Source organism: Larus michahellis, chromosome 8 (assembly GCF_964199755.1).
Source record: "Larus michahellis chromosome 8, bLarMic1.1, whole genome shotgun sequence".
Lineage (NCBI taxonomy): Eukaryota > Metazoa > Chordata > Aves > Charadriiformes > Laridae > Larus > Larus michahellis.
This window is the reverse complement of record NC_133903.1, coordinates 4,116,521-4,144,024: the sequence shown is the minus strand read 5'-3', so window position 1 is coordinate 4,144,024 and position 27,504 is coordinate 4,116,521. Positions and strand designations below refer to the sequence as shown.

General features: G+C 43.4%; 1 protein-coding gene across 4 annotated transcripts in view; it reads right to left on the bottom strand.

Annotated features, from left to right (window-relative positions):
• Positions 1-27,504, bottom strand: part of SDK1 (sidekick cell adhesion molecule 1) — a 405,671-nt gene that overhangs the window by 66,593 nt on the left and 311,574 nt on the right. For all 4 annotated transcript variants that reach the window (XM_074596464.1, XM_074596462.1, XM_074596465.1 and 1 more), the window contains exons 22-29: positions 26,566-26,757; positions 24,685-24,806; positions 16,307-16,416; positions 13,850-14,000; positions 11,704-11,941; positions 5,780-5,895; positions 5,320-5,509; positions 2,853-2,951 (exon numbers count right to left, since the gene is read on the bottom strand). In XM_074596464.1, coding sequence (XP_074452565.1) covers positions 2,853-2,951; positions 5,320-5,509; positions 5,780-5,895; positions 11,704-11,941; positions 13,850-14,000; positions 16,307-16,416; positions 24,685-24,806; positions 26,566-26,757 — 1,218 coding nt within the window. The remainder of the gene's footprint in view (positions 1-2,852; positions 2,952-5,319; positions 5,510-5,779; positions 5,896-11,703; positions 11,942-13,849; positions 14,001-16,306; positions 16,417-24,684; positions 24,807-26,565; positions 26,758-27,504) is intronic.

The following is a 27,504-nucleotide window of genomic DNA, read 5'->3' as shown; positions in this document are numbered from 1 at the left end:
ATGGCTGAAGTGCAAAGAGAGTTGTAACTTCAAGGGCATCAAAGGTAATGGGAAAGATTTTCTAAATACATTAGAAATCCGAGAGACAGAAAGAGGATGGGTCAACTACCGGCAAGAAGAGAGGAGCACAAGTCGGGTGAGACAGAAAAGAGCGGAAGGCTGATACCTCCATTGCTTCGTTTTCTCACAGAAAAAACCTTGATGCTGACTAGATACTTAACAGAAATTAAAACCGACAACAATGTAAGTAGGGGATGTAGGCAAGAATAGAGAGCAGGTTAACGAATATTTAGTTAAGCTAGATGTAATTGTGTCAGAAAGGTCTGATGGAATTTGCCCTGCGGCGCTTATACAACTAGCTGGAGCCATCTCCAAATAATTCATGATTACCTTCAAGACGTTGTGGAGGACAGGTGACATCCCAGCATATTACAGAAGGGCAAACAGAGTACCCCATCTTTTAAAATGGGGAAAGAAAAAACAGGAAATATGGACAAATCAAGCTAAAGTTCAATACCCAGAAAGATCCTGGGGCGGCGGGGAAAGTCAATATATAAGCATCCATGAGGATAATAAAGTGCCAAGGAACAGCCAATATGAATTTGTCTGGAGCAAATAATAAATATCAAATAATCTATTTTCCATTTTGACAGTGTAATTGGCCAGGTGGGAAGAGTAGATATGATCCACATTGACTTTAAGAAAGGCTTTAATATGGTTGCACACAGCCCTGTCCAAAGCAAACAAGAGAAACAGAAGCTAAGAAAAATACTGCACATTTTGACTCGAATACTTAGAAAACATACTCAAAACAAAATGTTGTTATCAGTAGTTTGCTAACAAACTGGGAGAACATACTAAGTAAGGTCTCATGAGAATAAGTCGTGAACGTGGTTCTGTTCAATATTTTCATTAATGATCTTGGCTGCGGGAATTGCCAGTCTACTTGCAAATTTAAAAAATAAAACCAAATCGTTGAGTGGCTGCGAGCCCTGTAGAGGACGAGAGTGTAATTTAAAGTGATCTTGATAATGAGGAGAGATGGTCTGGAATCAGTAAGACGAAATTCAATAAAGGCACCTGCGAATTGTCACACTTACAAAGAAAAAGCCCAATGCGCTTATAAAAGAGGGACTGAGCGACCTGGAAGCGTACCGCAGAAAAAGGGTAGGAATTAATAGTGGGTCGTAGACCTACATAGTTACACCAGTGTTGGTAAGCGCCAAGTCAGGGCAGTATCACGTATCCTGGGATGTGTTACTGGGAATGGACTACGCAAGACATCGGAGACACCACTCTACATGCTAAACATGCCAGGCATTCTTTACGGGTCACCCTCCCCCTTTCCTTCCAACCCTGCATTTGTACGATTTTATCATCAACACAGAGGCAACGAGGAGGAACGAACCAAGAAGGGGATGCCAAAGCACCGTGCAAAGACGAAATAAAAGAGTTCCTACTCCACCGAGCTTGCAACTTCAGCAAATAAGGCTGACAAAGTGCAGCAACGTGAGACATCGGAACACAGTCGGGAGAGCAAAATCTCTTTTGTACTTTCTCATCATTTCTACCGAATGATTTTTTTTTTTTCTCCTTAACCACATCCTGTGATTCAAATCCCAGTCTCTACCGAGAGCAAGTTCCAGGACACACAGTTCCTTAAAGAAAGCAACAAATCAAACCCACAAGACAACCTGGAAGAGACGCTTCCTTGAGCTGCAGAGAAACCCTGCGTGGATCTGTCTGGCAGCGAACCGCTGCCAAGCTCCACGCAGACTCTCGGGCTCAGAAAATCCCTGCAGCGGCTGCCTTTGGATCCCATTTGGCGTTTCCCTACATCTTCAGGCATCAGGATCACTTTGGGAAACTACACATCTGAGCCAACATTTTGAGTTCTTGATACAAGATTTAAACCCAACGCAAGGTCGGTCCTTTATTTAAAGGGATGCCACCAACGCAGCAGCATTTGAAGTAGGCACCCAACAGCGAAGGCTTTAGGAAATACTGCTAAAAGACCACACTCAAGCCTGAACGATGGCAGTGAAATTAGAAGCAGAAAAGCCTGGCAGACTGAGAACTAAACAAAAACCCAAAGCTTTTGCTTCTGTTTTCAGAACTGAGAGACAAACCTTTACTCGCCAGCTCGAACTACTATAAAATGTGTTTAACATCAGCAGAGAACACAAAATTGCCGGGTAACTATTAGCTACTTTAATTTCAGAGGCGAGAACGGATTCTTTCGCTGTGAAAGTCTTCACGTTTTAAGTGCAAGTAGCAGCTGGTGTACGTATTGCAAAGGCAACCCAACAGTTACGAGAGCAGGAAGGTAAGGTTTTTCACAAATTCCTGTCGTGCCTTGCTGCCTCTATTTCCCTTGACGAAAAGCCAAATGTGAGTTAACTCTTTGCGACCTGTCAGAAAGTATTATCCAATGGAAGCAATAAAATGGAAGCACATGTGAAACGGAAATGTTGGGCATGGCTAGCAAAGGCGAGTGTGGGCAAGGAGGGGAAAACCCAGCTCTCCCCTGCTGCAGCTCTACGGGCACGCTGCCCAGCAGCCAGGCGGGTCACCATCCCAAATGCAGATGGGAAGAGAGATGACAATCCAAACGGAGTGCCACGAATGGCATGTAATTCTGGCTCAGGAAAACACACGCCATGGAGCCAGCCTCCTCACTGCAGGGTACCATGTCTCTCACCTGACACCAATATATTTTCTTTATTTAGCTATGAATTTCCTTACGTGTGGCTTCTAATCCAACGTGCAAGGGGAAGGACAACCCAACAGCCAGAGCTCGCTCTGGTCTCCAGCCCTCTTCTCCCAGCCCTGGGTTTGCTGCTCCTTCTTACCCAGAATAATTCCATTGGGCTCCTCCGGCGGCTGCCAAACAATCCGTACGGACGTCAGCCTCACCTCGGGGAACACCAGCCTCACGGGCGGCCCGGGGGCTGGAAAGAAAACCAGAGATCATGCTAGCAAGCATTGCGTGTCAGAGGAATTACAAGTTCTTTGCTCACCTTACACAGGGCAGCCCAAGCTGTATCTCACCGGTAATCAGTAGATGGTTAGGAGGGCCTACGTACACGTGTAATACAAATTTATTCTGAGGAATCCTCTCCAGAACCAAATGTCTTCACCATGGACACCAAAACACGACACAGAACCAATGCACCCTACGGTGTTTTATCACACCTATGAAATGGGTTGAGCGGGATGCTCTGACCTCTGCCAGCATTGCCTCTCCGCAGCGCAGCAGGAGTCCCTGCCGCACCACCGCTCCATAACGGCTTACGGGCTGTGAAACGAGTCACCCAGCTGCCTTTACAGAGAGTTATGTGTCAGCTTAATCTGCTTCACACCTGTTAGAATTGAATAATAACTCCTCTGTCCGCGTCATCCGCGCCAGCTTTGAACTGCCTTCCGACTTCACATATGCATTTTAACTGAGCAGGAGAACCGGAGGCAGGTGAGATTCACATTAATACAGATGGCTGGTGGCTGCACTGACCATCCCAGGTTCACAAGGTGAGGAGATGCTAATTCATACATTAGCATCTGCAAAATTTCCCCTTCAGCACAAATTCCACCTGCATTACCCCTGATGATACTTTTAATTAAGTCGAGCCCAGAGGAGACACAACATATTTATGTCAGGGGTATGGAGATGGAAGAACAATTTGTATCATTTGCCAACACGCACTTAAGGAGGGAACTGCTATAATGGGGTTATCTAAAACAAACAGTTTTAAATATTTCTCATTATAGTCTGATATGTACATTTCAGTGAGTGCTTTTCCTCTCCCCGCAGAGTTCTGCTAACAGGAATTGCTCTTTGTTTCCTTTCAAAGAAAAGCCAAGTCCCCACACAGGCAGTGTGCTGGGAAAACGGTTAAAAAAAATGTCAGGGAACTGCTGTCCCCGTTCCCGTCCCCGTATGCTCTTACTCCTTCCTGCACTCCATAGCAAATGACTTGTTAAGCCAGAAGTCTGAGTGTGTTCTCAGCCCAACGTTAATGAAGTTGCTTCTAGAAACCAATGTTTACTCCATTACTGTTGAAAAGATTTTGATGAAAAAAAGAGAGACTTTGTTGTTGTTGTTGTTCATCTTCATCGGGAACAATAAACAGAAGCCTCTCACACTGATGTTAACCTTAATTTAACACTGAGAAGGTAAGGAATCACAGAATCATAGTATGGTTTGGGTTGGAAGGGACCTTAAAGCCCACCCAGTGCCACCCCTGCCCTGGGCAGGGACACCTCCCACCAGCCCAGGTTGCTCCAAGCCCCGTCCAACCTGGCCTTGAACCCCTCCAGGGATGGGGCAGCCACAGCTTCTCTGGGCAACCTGGGCCAGGGGCTCACCACCCTCACGGCAAAGAATTTCTTCCCGAGATCTCATCTCAATCTCCCCTCTTTCAGTTTAAAACCCTTCCCCCTCGTCCCATGGCTCCCCTCCCTGCTCCAGAGTCCCTCCCCAGCTTTCCTGGAGCCCCTTTAGGGACTGGAAGGGGCCCCAAGGTCTCCCCGGAGCCTTCTCTTCTCCAGGCTGAACCCCCCCAGCTCTCTCAGCCTGTCAGAAACTGAAAAATAACTTTAGCATCTGTGAAGCCAAAAACATGTTAAGAGCTGAACTAAATTTCTGTAAAACCCCCTCGTCAGGAATGCTCCCACCACAGCGACCTGCGCCGGCAGCACCAGGGCCAGGAGCTCCCTTGGGTTCCTTCAACACAGCAAACTGCCCTCGGGAGCCCCTGAGCTCATGGGAAGCGTTGGAGGCAGTTGCAAAAGCAAGCTGGTATGACCATCTTCCAGGGTCAATGCCTTATTCTTTTCAGAAAAAAATAATTAAAACGGATAACTGAAATTGCAATTTCCGATCTTTCCTTCAGACCAATCAGACCCAGATTTGTTTATTGCTTTCAATTGCAGTACTCTTATTTTATTTTTTTTTTTAAAGAGCATGATTGAACTGCAATAGGAATTTATAATTGGACTCGAAATTGTCTTCAATAGAAATTGTCTACATCGAGCTTCGGAACACTGTTCTTGAAGATGTTTTCCTCTTCAACAGCAGCAGAGAAAGAAGAAATGGCGAACTCTGGTTTTCTGTGGTCTTGCCAAATCCTCAGCCCCTGACTGATGGAATAGTGCTGAGTTATACTAGGGAGGGATCCAGTCCTTTGCGTTCAAAGTTGCAAAAAACCCTAACAAATAGCCTTAGTTTGGGTTTTTGTCTACAGTTCTATCACTAAGAGAAAGCGGTGTTAAAAGGTTGGATCAAATAAGATAACTTATTTTGGAAATCTGTAAACTTACCATCATCCTTGGTTCTTTCAATGACTGGAGGAGAGCTGGGGACCCCATCTCCGATACGAGTGAATGCCAATACCTGGATCTCATAGAGCACGTATTTCCGCAAGCCAGAGAGCAGGAAAGACTGAGTGTGGTTACCTCGTACTATTTGGCTCTTGGGTTCGGAGTCAAAATCTTTTGCTTTGAAAAGTATCTGCAGAATAAATGAAAGATAGAAAGAAAAAGATTGTTACATGAGAGGCATTTTAAAAAGAGGCATTTTAGATTCCTCCTTTTCACAAAACATAAAATGAGATTATATTCATCAATCACCCTTTTCAAAACCAGCACACTTCCTATATCTTCCCTGTCCGACTTAGGAACAGTATAAACATCCAGCAGATGAATAATAAACAACAAATGCAAAAAACATATGGAGGTGATGCATTAAAGATCAAGTAAGCACGAAACTCCAGTTGCATACCTTGTAACCCAGGATGAGACCGTTCTGCTCGGGCTCAGGGACCGCGGTCCACGTCAGGAGGATCTGGGTTGAACTCACGGCTTCAGCAGAGACATTCTCAGGAGGAGCCGAGGGAACTGGAATCACACGGCGTTACCAAAAAGCAGAAACAGGTAAGTCATACCAGATCATTTTGCTCCATCTCCCAATCTGCTTGGGATAGTTCCAAATTCCCCTAGAAAAGCATTCAAATCCAAGAGAACTGGAATAGGCTCTAGACAATCCCGTCTTCTCTTGATTCATTCTACATCATCTTTATATTTCAGCCTGTTTCACAACTTCTCGCCATCTCATCTCAGAAATCACAATGGGTGCAGAGCGCTAAACATTTAATACTAATCAGTGCCTACAGATAGTATATATAGACAGGTATGAATAAATTTCAAGTTCTCTATATTTGTAGTCATTAGAATCAAGTTTAAATTGCTGGGCTTCTGCAGAAGTCTATCTCCTAGTATTTCTTTCCTATGCATTTTATTTCCCTATGCCAAAAGCTAGAAATCTTGATGAACAGGAGTTTATCTTAGGGTACGATCTGTTCTAACAAGAAGTTTTGTGCCGCCCTGGCTTTCTATATTATCTGAAAGGAAATTATAGCATCTTGTCTAGAGTTAGCAATAATTTCAAGCACTGGATTGCACTCCCAGTTCAGTGAGAAGTTCTTTAACCTCTAAGACTTTTGATTATGTGACAGTGCTCAGCATTTGTAATACATCAATTATAGACAGATACATTAACGCAAGGTGTATTTTCAGGGACTGATACGGTGTAAATGAAAGATATGCCTATTTCATTTATGTCGCAAAATTGGCTCTTATGAAACTAGAAACATCATTAGAACTGATGGCACAGGAACACTGTAATTTTCTCTGACTCGAGAGAAGAGCAAACTTGCATTTTCTCATGCCATTAAAACACTAACCGCCGCAGAACAACCACACAACTGCGAGCTTTTGTGGACAAGCTTAATAGCATGCCGTGTTACACAAGCAGAATTTGAGGCTATTTTTAAGAGTTCACATTTTACGCTGCCCTTTTGCATTTTCTGTTGGTGTTTTTTTTTTCTTTTTTTCCCTGTGGCATTTCCAACGTCTGAAGGGTACAATCTTTCCTAAGGCATGATACACCTGTCAGGCCTCGAGAGAACATTTCACCGAGTTGTGTTACACAAGCGCTTATGGACAGTAAGGCTTGATTAGGTCCTGAATGCATCACAAAAAGGAGCACAAATCTCTGCCAAAAAGTAACGCTTTCCTGGCTGTCCGAATGAAAGAACAGATCTGCTGTTTTGAAGGCGAGCTCCTGAAGCTCCTAGCAACACGAACGAGATAATGAGTATGACACCAGAATTAATATAAATTGGGAAAAAAAAAAGTCCAACCAAAAACGCATCGCCCCCCACCCTTGTGCACTCAAGGTTAACCGCAGAGATAGTCATTTCTGAAACAATTTCCCTGTTACCAATTATTTGGGACACGAGAAACAGAGCACCATCTCACAACACGGCAGCAGACAAAAATCCAATTTTTTTTTCCCCTCCAACGCTGAAGTGCCTTTTTTTTAAAAAAATCTTCTCCTAGATTTATCCCCCACAAGGATATAATTATGTTAAAGGAAAATAGATTGCCAGGAGCCATGAATGTCTTTGGATAGCTGCCATAACTTTATCGGTAGATCTTCACAAAGACCTACTCCCCCATGAATCACTTCTGGAGAGAGAAAGGGTGGAGGTGGGTCGCAGGAAACCAGAATGCGTAGAGGAAAGCAGCCTTTTCCAGCCACATTTATTTTTATTTTATCTGGTTTGAAGCCTTTCAAGAGAGCAAAAAAAAAAAAAAAAGTTTCTTTATTATTTTACAAATATTTCTTTTCCTCTTTGATCGGCAGCCACGAGAGTTCCCGAACCGACAAAGGCTGGAGGCTGTGCCCGGGCTGGCCCCGCGTGCACCAACTGCTTTGAGGTGTGTGTGGGATCCCGCTGCTGGGGGGGGACGGGACTCGAAAGCTAACAAAGGAGAGAATGGGCTATCTGAAGATTTATTAGATTTTATAGATTATTTAGACTCCTCTTAATTCCCAGCGACAGCCAGAGCAGCTAAATGTCCCCTCTCCCTGGAAAGGAATCCGAGCCCAATGCCTAAATGGCAAAAATACTCGCGTTCATTGAGCGCGCTTCAATTCTCCCGTTCTCATACTGGTTTTGAGATTTTTATTCTAATACGGACGTATGAACACAGCACCTGTAACCGATACTGTGGATCTTATCGTTGCCAGTCTTTTATCAAGTAACAGACTTTGCTCGACCCTTTAAGAACAAAATGAAACGTAACCTTCATTTCTCCGACCCCTCTCCTCTCTCAGGATATCCTGATTCAAAGAAATTATAGTTTGCTAAGACTAATTAGTGGCTTAAGAGAGATCCCTCTTTCCCCTGCAAGCTCCCTTCTCTAACGCTGGTTTCCTCAACTGTTGCACTGAAGACTTTGTTCTAAGCTCCAAAGCCGAGTTCTCATTAGTAACCCCCAAGAACAGTACAGAAGCCAAGCAACAGCGTCCAAAAGATTCTCAGGGCTTTAACGAAACGAACCGGAAACACTGCAACTAAACGATGAGCTAATCCAGCAAACTGCCAGCCGCACCGTGTACTTTAAAAGATCAAACGAAGGAAATTAGCGAGTTACTGGCACTTTGCACTGGAACTTCAATGAGAACTCAAGTTTTTAAGGTTATCTCTGTTGGCATCGAAGATCGTGCATCCTCTTTCTACATCTGACATAGCTGTATTTGATATACAGCAAATGATGTTGTTTTATGTCTCTAACTGGGCCAAAAGCAGCTTTTAATAAGCTAGCTTGTATTCCGGCTTTCTAAGAAAGCTGGATAGTGGGATGCGGCGGTTCTCTCCACTTTTGCAGCTCATTTTAGCTGAACATCCATTAGTGTTTTTTGAAAGTACAAATTAGGCTGGTATACTGTACATCTGCCGTCAATTAAGGAGTGCAAATTTAGAGCAAGGTTCGTGGCAAAAGTAGCATAGCTGCAGTACACAACCATTTTGCCTATAAAATTAGATACCGCAGGCCAAATTCTCAGCCTGTATAAACTGACGAATCGCTGCAGTGACATTGGACCGCATCTGAATTATCAAGCGATGCTTTATCATGCCGCAGTAACTGCTTCATGAAGGTCAGCCTCTGAAACATCAAGAGATTGATCCTTGCCATAGATACGTGACCGTGCTTCTACCGGGGCTGGTTTTGTAAGACAAGTGTACGCATCCACGTAGCTGAATATTAGGAGCCCCGAAAATATTAAGGCACTGGGTTAGGTGCATTTGAGATGAACTGTTTGAAAATAAGAGAGTCTGTATCTACAAGGAAGCCGCCCTGTCAAGGTTGTTCTAACACATTAGAGGTCTTCGCATTTTCTTGCTTTCTCTGTGTTGTACCTACTATTGTTGCCAATTTATTGAGTGGAAACTGAGCTCGTAACTCTGCAGTTATTTTACGCTGTAAAATTTAATGAGTTATATGATTTCTAACAACATAAAAACATCTTGGATTGATAAAACTTGTCCTGTTTAAAAATCCTAATTCACCTCGCTCCATCAGCTGCTTGCGACCTTATCCCAGATTTTCATTTTAGGTTTGCCCAACTGTTTTTCAAGCCTGGGCTACCAAAAGCTACAGCATTATTTATTCTCTCATGGTTTCATTGGTTTCAAGATGTGCGCTCAGCTGTTAGTGGTATGATCCTAGAATGAACAGAAGTGCTCAAGTCCAGCTTTATTTTGGACTCCCGTGGCCGCACTCTCAGTAGGTACCACGAGCTGATTTAGTGCCCGGGCTCTAATTCCTTCGGCTCCTTGGATGGTGTAAAACACGGAACCCTGAGTTCTGCCAATGAAGCGCCACACGATCCTGGCCAAGCCACCTCTGGCCAGCTGCGAGGGGTGTTTCCAATCTGCAGCACCAGGGAAAACTCTGTATCCACAAAACGGAAAAAGAAATATTTAGGACACCTGCTTTTAAATACTTTGAAAACATAAGCGATAAATAGAATTCTCCTCACAGTTCAGAAGACAGACCTAAACATGCTTTGACCTTTCTCTCTCTGTCTTTAGGTATCTTTTATTTGCATTTTAACCCCGTTTGTCTGTGCATACGGGTTAATTGCAGAGTGCCTGAAGCTCTCTCACGCAGCCTGACGCTACGCCAGCGCTTCTTGTGTATTCTAAATCTAAGAAGATACAGCCACAAGTCTGAGCCCTGACTCGCTCTATTCAAGAAATCAGATGTTAGTATCAAAGAAAACACATGAAAAAAAACAAATGAGTCCTTATGGCCTAGATCACAGCTTTGTGTTATTTTGATCCCGGTTTCTGTGTGCCTCCTACAATCAGTTTCAAGTCAACCTTCTTTTAATACTCCAAGAGAAAATGCCAAACACACACGTAACCTCTGATCTTTAGATGCTGAGCAAGAGCACTATAATCCTAAGGTTTTATGAGATCACTTAATCTTAGTATTTACTACGTTTCAAAAGAAGCGTTTGAAGAGCAACGGAAAGGAGAAAGTGGAGAATGCGGTATCTTTTTATTATGACACAGAGCCCTTCAAAACTATTCTGTCTGGGTCATGCTATCTCTAACTCCAGCACAAGCACGCCTTGTTTAAAGTACCTCTGGCAACGGCTTTCCAATTACTACTTCCCAAAAAGCAACACTTTAATGGAGGGCGATGACTTTGTTTAGCCTTCTCCTGGGCTCGTTCAAAGGCGAGTTATCTGAAGCAGCAGACCAAATCCGGCCGCGCTTCCCACCACGCAACGCTGCGCGGTACAGAGCGCACAGACATGCAAATGTGTGTCTGTAAGCGCAGGGTACGCACAGGATTGAACTCCAACAAAAAAATTTACGACGCAAAACAGGAAAAAAGAACAAGAAAAAAATACCAGTGTTGAACCTTACATAAATACAGCTCGCGAAGAGCTTTCGTTATTAAGCTTTTAAACCATATATGTCATCCATTCTGTTATTCACTTGCAATATCAATTTTAATTTATCAGGTGCACGTAGGGTAGCTTTGGAAATAGGTTTTGTGGAAGTGAACAGCTAGAGAGCAGCTTTTCAAGATCCGTCTTCACTGTTGCTCCTAAACTAACGATAATTTCCTCGTGCCCGAGATTGAGAGCTTGCTTCTGACGCGCGGAGTCTCTGTGCTGGTATGGACAATTCAGTACTCGTGCTCCGGGTCTATGTGCAGGTCATGTCTACATAGCCTCGTGCACGCAATTTGAGAAGGCAGTTTTGAAAACGGGCCGTCAAAAGCTCAGGTAATTATTTTATTTCTATATGGGTAATCAGCTCTCGAAAATGACTTGTGGCTTTTTAGAACGATTTGGTGCTTGAAATTAAATTTCAGATAAACACAACTGTGAGAAAATCCGCCCGAGCCCGGAAGCAGCCAGGGAAAGGGGGCGAATGAGGGGCGATGGGGCACTGGGGTGGGGGTGGGGAGGAAGCCCGAGAGACCTGCTCAGCCCCAGAAGGTTGCGTGCAGCTTCTCCTTGTGCTGCCGTACTGCAGCCAAACAGGGACAGGGATGGGGAGAGGTTGTTTTGTTTGCTTTAAATGACCAACCTGCAGGTTTATACATCAAAAGAGGGTAGGAATACAACAAATAACCGACTCCCTCAAACATCTATATGTCTTTTCGCCTTCGGTGCCTCTAGAGATTGTGTTTTTTTCATTCATTTTAGATTTAATGGATCAAACAAGCAAAAAACCAAAAACCCAAACCCCAAACAAAACCCTGAACAAAAGGGCAGAAAATGCTGAAGTTCTCGGATGTGTCCGTCCCAGCAGACACGGTGCTTTGACTTACCCGACTCCCGTGTGCGACCTCGCACTACTTCGCTCCACGGTCCTGCCCCGATGGCATTGAAAGCCTGGATCTGCAGCTCGTACTCCGTCCACTCCTCCAGATCTTCAATGGTGTACTCTCTTTCCAGTCGGTCATTAATAACCTTCACCAGGGTGGGAGACTGCACGTCTACACGCCAGAACTTGATCCTGTACCCCACCGACTCTGGATTGCCATTATACTGCGTGTCGGGGAGGGGCTGGCAAACGACACAAAGCAAAGCACAATATTCCTCTACAGAAGACATAGCCAGGGCTTTCCAAACTATATATCAAGGTTGTCCGAATTCATATAAGGCCATACGAAGGCAAAAAAGATCAAAAGGCTGATTTCCTGTTTTATGCATGTTTCACGATCTCCACATTTCTGTGTTGCTTGAAATTTTCTTTTAACTTTTACCTTAATTTTGAACCAAACTGATATGCTCCCAGAACTATGCCATTAGCTGTGGGTGTATCAACGGAGATGATATGAATACAATATATTTCGGAGCTTTGTGATTAATTATGGAAATGAATGATAAATTGCTGAAGCATGTGACAAATTCATTTATCGTACATTTTTTACTTTCTTTACTGACTCTCTGCCTACTCATTTATCAGCAGAGATTTATTCCAGTATTCTAACTCCCCAAGCAATTTCAGAGATTAAAATATGAAATAATTAGCCTACTTCAGGAAGTTTAGAGTTTTTTCCCCCTAAAACTAACTCCATGATGCCACGGATGGCATCATGGTTCGTTTCTGCAGCACTGGGAAAGTTTGATACGCATTAGCATTTCACAGCTTAGAAGACAGTATCCCGCAGGCAAGCAGGGCTAGAAATGTGACCCTTGTTCTGTAGGAAGGAAGGAATTCCCAGCTCCCAGGGGGACACAGGTTCACCTGCAGGTCTCGAACAAAGAGATTAAACACTTTCCAATACTGATGTTATTAAGCATGAAAAAGGTATATCGGGTCATTTTTAGCTGGGGCTGGTGCTCCTCTTGAACCCCGCGCAGTTGGACTCATGAACAACAGGCTTCCAGGCAGCACAGCGAGGGAACACAACCTTAAAGATGTTTTAAAGTCTCTTAAAGCAGCCCTGAGTTAATTTTGATGGAGGATATATAGGTCTGGATGTAGTAGCAAAGGTTTAACAACGTGGGCATGTTATTCACACGGTAAAGCCACGAGCGAGTTTTGTGGGTCTTATCAAATGAACTGCCATGTTTTTTCTAGGGATAGTGAGGCAGCACCTTCAAGTGCGATGGCTTGGTCTTTCGTGGTTCAGAATTAAGCGCAGCGTCCCATTGAGAAACTGGAATCATTCCTTTTTGATGGGAGAAAAACTCTCCTGTTTCTAGCTTGATTTTGACTTCCAGCCATAATGAGTTTATGCATGGAAAAACTAACATTTGGGCAAAAGGAAACCTGTGCTTCATCAACTTCACACCACAGTAACCCCAGTGGAAAATTCTGCCTAACGGGGGAGAAGAAAAACCATTCTGGAGCCGGTTAATTGCCAAATAAATCCCAACGTGGCAACTCCGCAGGTAACTGAGACAGTCAAAGGGGCACAACAATGTCATCAATCACCGCATCTTCGCAATTAATCATTTCTTTCCACTTTTTATCACGTAACTCCACACCCTTTCACACAAATATAATCTTCCTACAGGAGTGCAATGTGCAAACTTTGTGCTGCCTTTGAAGCACAGCTGTTCGGGACCCGCGGGATGGTTGCCAATGGCCGGTGTGAACCTTCTGGGGATGGTTTTGTACAAAGCAAACAACTGAGCCCTAGGAAACTGCACATTGGCTCAAGTATTATATTCCCGTCCCACACGTTGACCCAGGCTGTGGAACTAGAGGGTCTGAAAAGCCAAGGTTTTACACACAGGCATATATTCCCCTGATGAAGTGGCAGAAGTGGTGTCAGTAGGCAATTTAAGTGATTAATAAGGCACTTAAGGTAAGTCTCAGATTTCCGACTATTCTGAAAAGGGAAATAATTTTGCTGTTTTTCCTCATGCCGAATGCAAGGAAAAGGCGTTCCTGAGCGCTGGCCTGACCCCCCCAGGGAAGCAGCCGCATCCCAAATCCTCCCATCCCCGCTGGCGGCTCACCACCCATCGCAGCCACAGGCTGGTCTCGCTGGCCGTGCGCACGGTGACGCTGCCGGGGGCGACGTCCGGGGGGGCCTGCAGCGTCTGGATGACACGGGAGGGCTGGCTGAGCGGGCTGGCGCCCACCACGTTCACCTGCCGCATCCGGAACCTGGAGGGGAGGAAAGATGGGGCACGTGTTGGAACAGCTCAGCGAATGGTACCTCTCTTTTCAGAACAGGGAAAAGATGGAAAAATACAAATTAGGTCCTTCTAAACGTTCCGCAAAGGTCGTTGCATGCAGGTCCCCTTTGTATTCGCTGCTTTATGGTAACCGCTTTCAGATCCTCTCAGGTATTAAAAAAAATGAAAATGAGATTAGCTTAGAGTCAATTAGAAACTTAGGTATTTGTGTGAGAAATTTATGTTAATTATACCAAGTCTGATGAGCTTATGCTAACAGTAAGTGATTTTCTCTTGCGATGCTTGTACAATACATCCAGAAAGGTATTAAAATATCAAACTTCGGATATTCTCATTCCCTGTCAATATAAAAAATAGGCTAGTGATAACATTTCCCCTCAATTACTGGTTGAAAGAAGCTGATTTTCCCCTGTGCTGCATTTTCAGCCTTCCTGCACAAGAAAGATTAAGTTATTTAATATGGATATGCGTCTTTAAAAAATACCCTGTCTGCTCAAAACCATCTCTTCCACAATAGAAATCCCTATTGGGTCACAAGAGATTTAGAGAAATCTTTTTTCAGGAAGCACAAAATAATTAAGACGTGCTGTACATTTCGGGTACTCTCGCCCGTCACAAGCAATTAGAGGCATCCAGCACTTGAACATAAATATATGACCTGTTCATACTAAACACTTAATTTTTGGACCTGATGACCGAGCTTGGAAAAAGGGTGAGCCAGTCAACACAGCAGTGTTTATTTATCTGCTCTGATCTCCCTAGAAAATGCATTGAAGGAAACACATTAAACAAATACTGTCCTTGATTTCACTCTCAAACTCTGGCACAAAATACAGAAAAGAAGCTGGCCGCTAATGATGCGGTCAGATAATTAGCTCTCATGATGTATTTCCTCAGTGGGCAACGACTAAAGCTGACCAGAGGACCGCAAATCCATTTAGCAACAACTTTCTAGGTTTTCAAAAATCATCTAAAATTGCTCTACACCGACACAAAACCCCCAAAAAGCTCATATCTGTGTACGCATGAATGAAAAAGAAACCCAACCAAACAAAAACCGCTAGGCAAAATTCCAGGGGCTGCTTTAGTCTACAAATTATGACGAAAAAAGATCAGAGGAGAACTGGAAGTGTGAACGGTTCCAGATCCAACCAGCACAGCTGCCCCTGCCGGGGTGCAGGTCTGTCTTATTTTGCACGGACGCTGCGCACCGAACTCTGGTACAACCCGCGCCTCACTCTTCACGCCTCTGCCTCGTTCAGCTTTAAGGATTCACCTTTAGGAGAGAAAAATCTTCTCACCCAAAGATAATTTTCCTAAACCTCTGCACCAGAAAGCTCTGCTCGAGTTCAGAATTTTTCAGAGAGCTTTTAGTAAAACGTTTAGCTCTTGAGGATGAGGTGGAAACCGCTTCAGTGGAGAGTTTGTCAGAAATTCAGTATGTTCCTAGGCTTCTAAGGGAAAAAAATTAGTGTACCGGTACTGAATTAGTCGTAAATTCTATGAGCTTTACTTGGTTACACCTACTACTAGCTCACAACAGTGCCTGGGTTGGCTAAAAGGCCCTTCAAGCCAAGGCAAAAGGGACAAGTTTTTAGCAATTGATTTAACACTTGCCACTGTATCTCCTTGCAGCCAGCCTTTACATTGGCAAGCTATTTCATGAAAGTAGTTTTCATTAGGATCGAGTACCTCAAATTCTTAAATCTTGTCTATACCAAAGCAACGCATCACTTGAACTGAATTGATTTAAAAATCAATGGCGTTTAACTGGGGTGCACCCATAACGTAGGCTCACTTCAATCAGTTTAAGCATTGCATATATCTATTAAGCTTAACTTGGTAAATTCTTATAAACAAAGGTTTCGTCTAACTGGTGGTGCTACCAAAAGCTAAATCAATAAAACGATGTTTAAACTGATGTAAATATGTAATTACAAGTCTGCACCAGCTTAACTACAATTGATTTGTCGCTGACTGGTGTTACGCTGGTGCACCCTTTAGAGGAGGGAAGTCGCCGGACAGCAGTTGCTCATAAAAGCATTTCACTGTGCGCTTGGATTTCCATTTAAATGTTACAAACTGTACTGTACGTAAATTAGAATTAACAATACCAGACGTGTAATTTTAAGTATAAACTGTGAAAACAGAGAACCTTTTCCCTTTTGTTCGGATTATAAAACACAGGCAGCTGTTTCTGATTAGGAAACCTGTTCCACGCTGCTCTTTACTGATTTTTTTTCCATGCTGTAGCTAATTACCTGCTGTTCTTACCTGTAGTGAGTGTAAGGAGTAAGGTTCGGTACCTCCAGCATCTGAGCATCAGGTTCATTCTCCACCTCACGAAGACTCACCCACTCTTCTTCATCACCCAGTACACCAACCTGCACATGGGAAAGGTAAGAAGGAGCACAAAGCAGACTATACATAGAGAGTTCTTCATATATACATATGAAGAATTATACATATAACCTCTTTTGCGATGTGTGTCATCACCGCAGTGGAAGGACTAATGCTTTTAAATACATATTGTCAAGTGAATATTCACTTTTATGTGACAAGGCACTAGTTATTTGCAAAGCGACAACACAGCCCAAGTTAGCCAACTTTCCTTGTACCTGTTGGGACTTCGCTGGGATCCTCTGATAAGATCTGTTCCAGAAAAATGCCATGAGAGCGCTAATACCCTGTCCGATCTCGCTGCCACAATACAAAAGTATCAAGTAGTAATATAACAAAATGAAAAATAGCCTTGATGATAACTCGCAGGAACGGATGCATACCAAGTAAGTCTCAACGGAGGCAAAAAGCCACAGAAATGAAGACAGAGAAACAAGAACAAAGTCAATGAACAAACGTGTTTTAACCTCATCTGCTGGTCTGCACTTAGACCAGGCTTTTCCACGTGCAATCCTTTGTATTAATTAATCACATAGTCCCTTGGCTACGGCAGTGTTAGAAGAGACAAAATGGTGATGAGAATTGAGAGCGTCACTTGCCATACAGCTTTCTGGAGATTAAAATGAAGATGAATCAGGACTTAAAAGGAAGTCAACAAGAGATGATCACGATGGAAAGGCCAGAGTCTGGCAGGGCTGTGTAAGAGCCACAGGAGTGTGGAGAAAGAGACAGAAGAGAGGTGGTAGATGGCTGGGCTTCGCTTTGGAGATTCACTAGTGCCGAACCCCAGAGGATATTGGCCAAGACTCCCCGATATAATTCCCTAGCACCGTGCACTTCTACTCGGGTGTTTCGACCCTACCACGAAGGGCAGCACCTGCACTCCAATTCCCTCACCCAACCCTGGCACCCACAGTCGCGGCTGAGGGCTACGTGAGGGTACACAGTCAGCTGTTCCCTTCAGTGTCTATTTACAGACTTAATATCCACGAAGAAGCTTAATCCTTTTTCAACCTACTGACACTACCTACTCGCACAGACTGCCGTGGCAACAAATTCCAGAAGCTCCCGATCCACTGTGTAAAGAGCTATTTCCTTTAATCTTTTTTAAACAGATCCCTCACGAGTTCTGTGTACTAGTTACAGCCATAGACACCGTCAAAGCACTCGATAGGCAATGTAGCCCAACGTATCTCGCATATCCCAAGTACTTCAAATAGAAAATTAAGTTTCGTTCACTCCTTTTTTTTTTCCCCTTCAGGAGAAGCAGCCTGATTTATTTATAGATGTTTTAGTTCTTTGCTCACCCAGGAGTTGATGTGCTGCATATTTATGTTTGTGCATGAAGAAATGACACGAGGAAAATTAGGCCAAAGAAATAAGTTCTGCATTGCACCGTGAGAAGGCGGCGCCGGGATCTTCCTAGCAGAGGACTGCTTTCATGGAGGGATGGGCTTGCACAAGTCTTGACGGGCCTTTCGGTCTTGTTGGTTATCAAGGGCAGTGCCAGACACCAAACAACACACAAAACAGATGTCAGTGAAGATTATGGGCCTTTCCAAATTCCCAGTCCCAACTGCGCTCCAGAAATTTTAGTAATGTCCATGGATGCAGAAGCCTCAAGGAAACAAGTCGAGACAGGCCTGCTTGCTACAAGAGCACGGCCCTAAACTCAACCCAGAGAACAAAGAGATGATAAAGACTAAAGAAAAAACCCAAACCCTACATAAACAAAGAAAGGAAGACAGGGTTGATTTCAGTCAAGGAAGCATAGAACAGTTTTTATTAAAAGCGTTTTTGATTAATACAGTAGAAAGCCTATGGTAAATGCTTATTTTTGCAAAACTCCTTGCTCTTAACAGCATCACCTCACAGTGCTGCAGTAATTGTGTAGCAACAATTCATAGTGCTTTGGAGGCTGCAAATAATCTCCAGTGGTGAGTTAGTCGTCTTTTTGTATTGGAAGAACAGTAAGAGCTTTTTAAAATATTTCTTGCATAGCAAAAAAAAAGAAAAAAAAAGGAAAAAAGAGACCACAGGTTTCAATCGTTACGCAGCAGCAGGCAGGTCATTAATACACATTAAGGACCACATGGTCCAGACCCAGAGGCCCACAGAGCTGTGAACAATTGACATTGACTCAAGCTTGAGAGGTGTCCAAAACCCCCCGCCTGCTTTGCAGATAGACGTTTACCAGCTGGCTACAAAGGTGGAAATATTAAGGATCTTTTACTGATTGAGAAGCAGCAAAAGGTTCTATGTGCCCAGGGCTATGGCAAGCCCCTCGAAAGCTATCCCAGGAGATGGCTTTCTGGTTTTGAATCCTCTTCCCTGCTAGGAATGATGGGTTCAGCCTACGAGGAATGGCAGTTGCCAACCAAGCTGGGCACGTTGGTTGTACCCAAGCTCAGGAACCAGCTGGTAAACAGGTGGCCACTACCTGTATTGGGAGGTGGGGACCCTGGGCAAACGGCAGCACAGAGAGTCCCAATTAACCACTTTTGGACTAATTTTCTGCTGAAAGGCAGTGATAGAGAGGCAGCAGAAAAAATAGCAGCCACAGGCATAGTTCTGTGCTTCAGCAAAACATTTTAAGAAAAAGAGATCAGGAACTTGCTTTAGTTAGAATAACACCTTGTAATGTTCCCAGGATCTGGTGCCAGGAGAAACTAACTCAAAGGGTTACATCTTCTACTGAAATCAGTAGTATCATTTAAGTGTGCTTCTGTTGTGGGGAGTTTTTCCAAAGCAAGAGGACTGAAGGGTGACTGGCTACGGGATAGCTTGGTGAACAGCCTGGGGTCTTCTGCGTGACCTCTGAACTCGTGTGGCCAAGCAATTCGAGGTCGCTGCTACTCAAAACGAGTGTCACTTATTTAGCAATAATCTCACAAATGAGTCTTGGAAGAGAACCGTCAGTGATGGACTTCGATATTTTTAACTTCCACAAGATCTATAGTAGATTCCAAGTTTCAGGCTCTTGAAGGAAAAGGAAATTATTTTTGCTGAAACACTCTGATGTCAGATCAGAGGAAACGTATGAGTTTCAAGCATCAGAGTACAAAGGGATTCCCACGGGGCAAAAAGAACCACGGGCAGTGGTAAGGATAAAAGAGTCCTTTGAGGGGCAAGAGAGTCCACCATGAGCCGCTCTGCATAAAATAAATTTGGAGGCTTCTTTCTTGTAGCTGTTTTTTGGATAACAGAGCACGCAAACTTCAGACAAGGAGGATGTTTGTTGACAGATGCACACATATTTTTGTGTGCATTGTTTTAGGAGGCAGATGAGAACACCAACTGCTTTTCTGTTACCGTCGGCATAAAAACTCCTTAAGAAATGCCTTCTGCATCTTAACAGTTCTCCAGTTCTCCGTACAATAGGGCCACAAGCCCCAGGAGGCCCCAGGCTGCCACAATAAAAACACCTATGTCCACCGAGACACTCCACATAATTCTCGATAACGATCAGCCATCACAAGTCAGCACATATTCATTCCCATCTCTCAGCTGTTCCCAAGGCATTACATTCAATAAAAGGGCATATTCATTTATTATTACAGAAATGAGACAGTATAAACCAATATTGGAAGTGATGTCAGAACCCTTTACTTCTCTATGCATTAGTTTCTCCATTTCTAAAACGGAAAGCATTACATATTTTATAAAATGACTTAATGTTTTCTGAGGGAATGCACTATCTGTGCAAAGTTGCAGAATTTTGACTTAAAAGAAACCAAAAATAATTAAAATTTGGAATGAAAAAAGTCATTTGCTGTGATATTTTGTATAAGACAGCAATGCTTGCAAAATTTTGAACAGTTAGGAAGTACTAACTGCAGGAAAGGAAAACACAATGTTTCTGCACATTAGAGAGGCACCCTGTGTTCTACTATAGTTCAAGATATGTCAGAGTTTTCATTATAGAGGTCCATAACTCACACATTTGAAATCGCTTTGGGAGAAATTCGGTTCACAGGATGTCAGCCTGGGTGCAATCTTTTTTCTTACAAAATCCTTAAATCGATTCAGCCATTTTTGATTTAAAGATTGGCAAAAGCATAAAATTGTCAGAGTTTCAGACACTTTATTTACCAGCTCCGAAGTAAAAATGACACCAAGAGAATCACCTTGTACAATGGATGAATCCTATCTGGGTCACTGACTTAACCCACAAAACCAGATAAATTCATGGTTAAAGTTACGACATCTTTCCCAACTCAGAGCTTTACAAGTGAACACAGTGATAATACCTTAAAGGTTTCACTACTTTGAAACCCTGCTACTTCTCACTAGGATATTCATATAAAACCTCTCTAAAAAGAGCAGAAAGGCTATAAGCAAAACCTCTCTGTAGTAGCCCATATACTCCTGGCTCCATGACTTGCAACACCTCTTCGTAAGTGGCCTCCAGCCATTCCACAGGTCTTCTGCCGTCTGCACAGTGACACTGATCACCAGAAACACACACCAAACTCAGCAGAGCTTGGCCCAGCTTCTCTAGCCACCCTCTGGAAAGCTTGGTGCTGTAGACCAAGCACCCACCAAGTCATGGTGAATGTCATTTATGTACTTTTCCCAACAAAAACCTGGGAAAATCCAGCATGAGAAAGCTGAAACTGGACCGCAGCAGATAGAGAGTGCGAACGCAAAACCACGGGACCACCAGCAGGGATTCAGTGCCGTTCCTGGTTGCGAATTGCCAGAAAAAATGTCCGCAATATGTACTCTAACTGCACCTGAGAGTACAGGGTGATTGGAAGGATTTACTGAAATTCGTTGGGGGTGAACATGTTACCTATGAGTGTCAACCCCACAAGACAGTTACTGCTGGTCCTTCTGAACAAGTGTCAGCGGAACCTTTATATTACATTCGACCCTCTTCTCTTTAGATTATACTGTATGTAATGGAAAAACAACATCGGAGGAAATATTTTTTAACTAGCATTGGTACTTTTTTGTAGTTCCCTGTTTAGAGATCTAGTTTCCTCCAGTCCTCTGAGTGTAGATGGAAAGACAGAAATAAAACAGCCTCGTGATTTTTAAGAAATCCCTTCAGAAGAACACAATGTAGCTTCACTAGAAACAGAGAAATGGGATTTTTAACGCTTGATATTTCAGTATCTACCAACATTAAAGTCTTAAAGACCTGATTCTCCTTCTCATGTTCATTGACATAATTGAGAATTAGTTCCTGTGAATTTACACCCCAGCACAAAAAGCAGAAGCCAAGGCCAGATGTACAAAATTTCACGTCAACCGGAATTCCCAGCTGTGTTTTTCATCCAAATTGTTCATGAAGCATCAGGCTTCAGAAATGGCACTTAGCCAAAACGCAATACTTGGCACATTTTCTAGACCTGCCCTTATCAAGGAAGCTTTGTGCCCACATAAAGGCACAAAGAAGAAAAAATATGTTGGTGGCAGCTTGTTTGTGTGTGCGAATATAAAGTAGTTTGTCTGTAAGGATCAGAAATTCAGACTGAAGGGTGTACTCCCAGTAGAGACGGAAGAGAAGACACGGTATGTCAGGGATGTCCAACGCAAAGCCATCCCCCAGCCGTACAAATCGAGTGGGACATAGATGAAGTGCACGACAGTAAAACGCTTTGTCCTGAAGCCACCGACAGCAGCAGCACAGCCCTGGGTAGGGACATGGACCTAGTTCTCCTTCTTCCAGGACAGATCAAGCTCTACAAGGTCTTAGTACACCACAACATTTTTTTTTTCCCAAACTATTATCTGTTTTCAGCTTCTCTGCACCTTGGTGCAAACCTTCAGAAAGGCCAATGGTCAAAAAATCTAGGAATGGGTGGAGATGTAGTCCCTGCACCTGCTTGGACAGAATCTTTATTCTCTAATTCAACTGATTAATTGCAAAGTACACTAAGAATATACAGATTAGTGGTTTATAGTTAAATGTGATCCTATCACTCCGCAATACCACCTGTTTTAAAATCACAGTATGCAAAACCATGCCTTAAGTGGCTTTTAATTTAATGCTAAGGCATGAAGCAATTAACGGTGCTATTAAAAGCTGCACACGGGCCAGTGAATGAAAGATCCAGAAGGAAAAAAGCCTCGCTATATTTCTGTTTAGAAAGTACTGTTGCAGGTGGGCGTAACCACCGCCCTTCGATCTAACATAGTTTTAAGGAACAATTATGGTTGTCTACGCTAAAATACCGATGTTGCAACAGCAGCCTGCGTTCCAGCGCAGACGTATCGCTGCTGGGAACAAAAATGACATGAAAGGCCTAAGTGAACACTGGGGTGTCACCGGCAGCTGGTTTGTGAAAGTTCGTGTGTCTTTCAAAGGTAGGCAGAAAAACCCCTGCGGTCCAGAGGGCAGGTCCACGGCAGCCAAATCCAAGTCAGGAGGGAGACGTCCCTGCCCTCATCTCTGCTCCCGCAGCCACGGTCCCCTCCCCTCCCCTCCCCTGGGATGGAGCTCTTCCGACCACACGCAGCCTCTGCGGGCGGCCGAGCTCTCTGAAACTCGTTCCCTTCTTGGCTGGATCAGGTCTCGTAGCAGCTCCGGGTCTGATCATGCCATGATCAGTGCATGTGGAAGGCAGGAGTAAGAAAGTCTCGGTACGTGCGAAGGGCGCAAGGAGAGGGAACGGGAGCAGGACAGTGAGAGCTCCGATTTAGATTGGCTAAAGGTGCTGTGAAATTGCACGTTAAGAGAGAACGAGAGTTCGAGTGGAGTGCTGGCAGAAAGGGGCTGTGAACAAAGGATTATACGCAGCTGTCAACCTGGAAACAGGATTTGCTCTATCCTTAAGGAGTCACCAATTCCTCTGCATACCTGAAGAGATTTTTGTTAACCACCTGAGCCAGATTTTTTGATTTTTTTATTTTTTAAATGAAATCCGCTTGGAACAACATTTCTTGTTGCGCCAAAGCTAACCAGCGAGGTATGGTGCAGAAGAAACTTGTAGGCTGAAAAGAACCGTGCAGACTCCGCAAAGACTTTGGCTGTGCTCCTTCGCCATACGGAGCAAATATTCCGGGATCCGGGATCTATCAGAACCACTAACCCCTGACACGTAAGATGTTGATGAGGATTTGTGAAAAAGAGAGGTCCTCCCCCCCATCCCTGCACACCATGGACCCCTCAATCACTAATTGTACCTGGGGCTCTTCAAGAATGCAGATGAACTTCCTGGTAATTATCACTGCGGTTTTCAAGCATTCAAATTTATTTCACTTCAGTGGCGTTCTGCAGCTCCTGGGATGAAAGAACTGACAAACTCCTAGCAATATCAATGTGGCGCTGCAGCACAAAAATGCTTCTCGGAATGTGCCAAGCCACCATATTACAGGATTTCGGTGTTTCCTTCTGTAATATGCAATAATGTGTATGTAAACCGTACAAAATGTACCAACTTGTTCACAACAATCTCATTACCCAGTGAAGTGATTGTATCAACATGTCTAAGTGGTGCGGTGATTTAAGAAGTCCAACATTTGGTCTTAAAAACAGATTATATTATTTATAAAGATCTGTGGGTGGAAAGGAAGAAGCAAAGCTCATCTGTCAGGAGAACAAATGAGGAATATATAACTCCTCCAAGGCATAATGACAGCAGAAAGAGGGATATTGTTTAAAGCTGAGGAAGAAGAGAATTCATCGGTTTTATATCTCGAGGCCTGGGTAGAAACCCTCAGTATATTCCATTACGAGAGAGAAAAATACACTCAGTTTCATGAAGAAGGGTGTCTTTACTGTTCAGTCCAGTTCTTCCTATACTTCTGACTCTGTGAGATAACAATTCGAGGTTTGCATCTGGTTTGAAAATACAACTAACAGAACCTAAACACAGTTTCAAACCCCCTTTTAAATAAATGGATGGACTCATGCTCTGCTGTATGTGTTGCTTATGATGCATCTGGTGTTCTTCTGTACATAACCACAGCTGCCTTACAAAAAATCCATGTGAATTATTTAAAGATTAAGCTTTCTCACACATATATATTATATATCATATTTTTCTTTCTGTGAACAGAAGTTACAGCATTCATACGACCCTTTTCTCCCTGGCCACCGCACGGACACTTCTCAGCTAAGCCCCTCCGGCTCCCTTGCATTCCAACCTTTCCAGGACCCCCCCGAACAGCTACCACCAGGCCATTTACTGGAGAGCTTTCATCCAAAGCCAAACAAAAACTGCAAACAAACAGCAATTCACTATTTAGACCCTTTTTAACCCCTCAGAAACCTCATTTAGAGCTTTTTGTCGGGAACATACCTGGCCTTCGACTATCCACTTGGAGATGGATGTTTTGCCGTCGTACCCCGGCCGGAACTGCAGCGTGGCAGAGCGAGGGCTGATGTTGGAGATCACCAGGTTGGATGGAGCACCAGGAAGTTCTGAAGAAACAGAAACATAAATGAGAGGTGGAAGTGCTCTGTGTCTATGTCCCAGTAACACAGGTCGACGTTCAGTATTTCAGCATATAAAATACTTTGGTAACGGTTATAATGGATCAAATAACTGTGTGGTTGGTTTTTTTTTTTCTTTTTGGCAGAGTATTACATACAGCATTACTCCTGCAGCTGCTCTGAGCGGGCACCACATTTTTACAGATCAAACGAGAAAAGAAAGAGCCCATCTCCAGCATTACAGCTACTATTTTAGAATAACCGACAAAGCATGGTGGCTCAGGGGGAAGGTGCTTCCCGGCTCCAGATCTGCCAGTCACTTGCCAAGTCACCTTATTCCACTGTACTTCTGTTTCTCCAGAATTAAATGACAATAATTTTTACTTACGTTAAAGTTGTATGTACTTTAAGAAGTAATAACAACAGGAACAGATTCAAATTTTGGGGTAGTCTATGGGGAAGATTTTGTTATAATAGATGGGGTTTGGAGGGCATTTCTGATGCCTGAATGACGTCGGTGACCTTCTACGGGGAAAAATCTGCAGCCGCAATCAGATCTTTGCCTCACATCAGCTAAGCTTATAGGGACATTTACATTTTTAATATTATCTGAATTATCAACAAAAGCGAGCCCAGCAAACAAGTTAAATATAGATTGTTTAGAATAAATTCCCAATAGTACCCGCTTTCATAAGTAATGGAAATTAGTACTATCATCGGTAATCATTCGTAATGTTGTACTATGTGCAAATGCAACAGGCAAAAAACGGGCATCTTTTTGGCATATATTTCACGTATGCACGAATACATGCTATTTCTTGAGTCTTACTTCACATTTGTGGGAACTATGATCGATAAACTAACCCTGCCCAAGCAGGATAATGCTGTTATCTGGCTAACAACAGCGAGCTTGGCATTGATTTAGTCTACAGCTTGTCACAATTACCTATGATTAGGGAAAAGAAAGGCAAGCATACTTCGAGACATACAGAAAAGTTCAAAAATACCGGAAAAGGGAACAACTGGATTACCATCAGTGATGTACACTAACTGCTCCACTTTGCAAAATTCTACTTGTATAACCTATAAATTAACTGAAACTGCTTGTTTGAGGGAAGAATCGGCTTTTTAGTTTGCTTTCTATACCGGAGGAGGAAGAGTGCACAATTTTAAAAACAAAATGCAAAAAGGCTAAGTGTACAGGTGCCCAGATGGTAACCCAGGCAAGGCAGTACCTCCCCCCAAATCTTTCTCAGGCCACAACTCCCGAATCTTGTAAGTAAGATTTTAGTTTCATTGGACAAATGTCCTCTCATAGGCGACATAAGTTATACTACTTATAAATGGAAAACCCCTTCCCTTTTAACAGCATCCAGACTCTATTTTTCCCCCAAAGCAACACTTTTTGAATGGATTCAGGCTTCATTCTTATGTTACTTTGTAAATGTCAAGAGATTCTCTATTGTATCCATTTTATTCCTTTGTCCGTTCCTTCTGCCATCCCTACAACTTTTTTGTGTTTGTATTAAACAACCTCAACTTTCCGATAATTTCAAATTGCAAGTGTGTTCATGTTAATGTTTTAAACTCTTCTATACATAAAATTTTAATGCTGTGGTGAAGAATGCCAATGCTTTATAAATACAACCATTTTTACTGTTACTGAACCAAAGTGATTTGTGACCTTCGGAACATAGAAACATGAAGAATCAGCCCATTTTAATCTGTTTCATGGAGTTTTACCAACCTGGGGGCACACCAGAAGAGATGGTGGAGGACGTGACCCATCCGCTCCCTTTGGCGGTCACAGCTGCCACCTCGATTGTGTAGGTGGTGAGAGACGACAGCCCCGTGATCTTGTACTCCAGCGTCGTGTTGGGTAGCGTGCGGGCAAGACGCGATTCGTTCCTGCCATACACCTCCCAGGAGATCTGGTACCCTGAAAAACAATCACGCAGAAGTCAGGGGGCCGTAGCAGTGATGAGGGTCTAGTTTTTCTTCTACAGCACAGTTATACGATAACCCAGAGACTGGTAAATTCCTGCTTCTGCAAGATTTGCTCGTGGTCAAACGGTGGTATGACTTGTTTCCTACTCTGCTCCATTATAGACACTTTTTATAAGCAGGAAAAAAAAAGTTGAAGTAAACACTGGCTAAAAGTACTCGAGTGTTTTTCTAATATTGTTATTTCCAAGAAGCAATTGCTGCAGGTTCCCCATGGGGTATCACCTGCCCATCAGATTAGAGATGGGGGAGGAGAAGGAGTCTCAACAGTCTGTCTCTTTTTCTATGACTACGCAGCACTTGCTATGAAATGGCTAGGAAACCTGGGGATAATCTTGCAGAAGGGTGGACTTTCATTTTGTGAACTCCACGAAGCGAACAGGAAGAAACACTGGAAAATATAACATATCTCACCAGCTAGAATATCTAATTAAAAAAATCTATACGTGCCTAGCGGGGCTACTCCCCTTCCAGGCTGAAGTAACTTTGACTGCTTTATATCTAGAAATACTTACAAATCCGACAATAACAATCAGGCAGGAACATTGTGGGAATCTTCTAGGAACCGAAAAACCTCTACTCCCCACTGCTTGTTCCTTGCACAAATCCTTTAGCAGGGTGAATCATTATCCTTTCATTCAAAACCATAGTGGAGCCAATGTATTGTCCAAAACTGCACTCG